The following is a 2,181-nucleotide window of genomic DNA, read 5'->3' as shown; positions in this document are numbered from 1 at the left end:
AACTTCTGTTCCAAAGAATAAGTACCTCAAATGATTCAACATGCATATTTCATTCAGCAAAGAATCTTTTACCATGATAAAAGATGGAAACAGTTGCAACACTCTAAGAAGCCTCAAGTCTCTTAGGTGATATACATCATAAAGTTGATCGTCCATCTCGTCTCCAGTTATCAACAAAGAATAGAGGTATTTCTTTTTTGAACTGAACAGGACGAAATTGTTAAGCTCTAAGTTCTCCGTATCATAAACAATGTTGACAATATGTGGCATCAAATCTGAAGAACTTATCCAACAATGTTGAAGGCAGCGATCACTTGAACTTATCCACTCAAACAAATTTTCCTTTCTTGCTTTTGTAAAACAAAAGTAATGCACAAGATCATGAAGTTGGCAAGTCGGGTGATTACCTCTCTCATTGAAAAGTATCACGAAGCTACTGGAAATTAAATTATCCAAATACACCTCCATCACTTCTTCCATACTCATCATCTCTGTCTGTTCAACAAGTCCTTCGGCATGCCAATACATTTTCAACACATCTGTCTCCATTGTTGTGTCCTTAGGAAAACGTGCAAGGTAAAGTAAGCAGGGTTTCAGATGACATGGTAAATGGTCATAACTTAATTCTATAACCTTCATCACTTCTGAGTCTATAACCTTCATAACATCAACCTCACTGTTCAAACTAAAAGAATTCAAATTATTTCGAACTTCAAGCCACTCAGATTTTTTCTTTTCCCTCCCTGCAATGACTCCCGCAATCAGATCAGCCACCAAAGGAAGTCCCTTACAATTTTCGGCTATTTCTTTTCCAACATCCAATAGTTCATCTGGGCAATAGTCGTTTCCAAATGCCCTTTTCTCCAATAACTCCCAACTTTCTTCTGGCCTTAGCAAACGAAGGTTAAGAGGATCAGTGCTGCGCTTTCCATACAAACCCACTTCCATATCTCGAGATGTCAAAATTATTCTGCTTCCATTCTCAACTAGAGGAAAAGGTCTTGTTAACTTATCCCATGCATCAGTATCCCACAAGTCATCTAAAACAATAAGATACCTCCTTCCAATCAGATGTCTCCTTAGCTCATCAGCAACATCAATATTCTCACTCAATTTTGAATCAGGGCAAGTAACTTGATTATAAACTTTCTCCAACAAATTTCTTTTGTCGTATTCTTGGCCAACTGTGCACCATGCACGAATGTCAAAACGTCTAGAAACGGACTCATCATTGTATACTTTGTACGCCAAAGTAGTTTTGCCCGAACCCGGCATACCAATGATTGAAATGACATCTAGATCTTTCTCTACACTGGTGAGCTTACTTATTATCGACTGTGTCTCCTCCTCAAAACCTACAACTATTTTGCCAACTGTCAATGACTTACTTTCAACTGGCTTCTTGGGAGAGTTAACAACAATGAGGCTCTTGTTCTTGGGAGCCTTCTCAGGTAAATTGGAGACTTCTTCTTTGATAAGATTGATCTTTCTTATGGTAATGGGAAGTGAGAAAATAAGATGTAAGAGACCATTATCTCTTACAATAATTGAATCAATGACATCTTTTGCCCCATATGCTGCATCTAAAACACGTGCCCATACATCTTTATACAATCTTTTATCAACATTCACGAAGAACAATCTTATGAATTCTAGGTCTTCTTTCACCAACTCAATTTCATCCTTTATCAAAGAAATTGAATAAGCATTGGAATCTAGCAAATCATTCAAGTGTATGTGTAGCAGATGCATAAAGAGTGGTCCATCGCTCATGGGGAAGCACCATTGACATGGATCCGGGGCTTTCAGATAAACATATTTGAGATCTACCTTGAGGTATTCAATATTTTTCAACAAGCCTAGAGTTGCACGATTTGTTCCGTTGGTACTCCCTTTACTCTTTGATTTCTCTTCTATGTTGTGAACGAGAGTTGATACTTCCCTGGTAAGTGCTCCAACATGAGCCAAAAGATCAAATAATTTGTCATGATGAATAATGTCCTTGGGCACATCAGTAAGAATAATCAACAGGAACTCTATCATGACATGAATGTTTGGAGCCCCTGAATTGCTACGGGTAATAACAGTTACCATGTGCTCTTGTAGATGAATCAGATACTCTCTAAGAATGCCCGGAGAGATTTCCAGGAGTTGCTTGATGAAGCATGCAACTTCTGCTGA

The 2,181-nt window shown here is 38.1% G+C and overlaps 1 protein-coding gene across 1 annotated transcript; it reads right to left on the bottom strand.

Moving 5' to 3' along the window:
* Nucleotides 1-25: 25 nt before the first annotated feature.
* On the bottom strand, nucleotides 26-2,094 carry LOC124893523 (putative late blight resistance protein homolog R1A-10; the record flags this gene model as incomplete). The annotated part of the gene is made up of 1 exon (XM_047404503.1): nucleotides 26-2,094. A coding segment is annotated over exon 1 (2,069 nt), but the record flags the coding sequence as incomplete, so codon positions are not given.
* Between the last annotated feature and the right edge of the window lie 87 nt (nucleotides 2,095-2,181).

This window comes from Capsicum annuum, unplaced genomic scaffold (genome assembly GCF_002878395.1).
Source record: "Capsicum annuum cultivar UCD-10X-F1 unplaced genomic scaffold, UCD10Xv1.1 ctg60907, whole genome shotgun sequence".
Lineage (NCBI taxonomy): Eukaryota > Viridiplantae > Streptophyta > Magnoliopsida > Solanales > Solanaceae > Capsicum > Capsicum annuum.
This window is presented reverse-complemented; position numbering and strand designations above follow the sequence as displayed.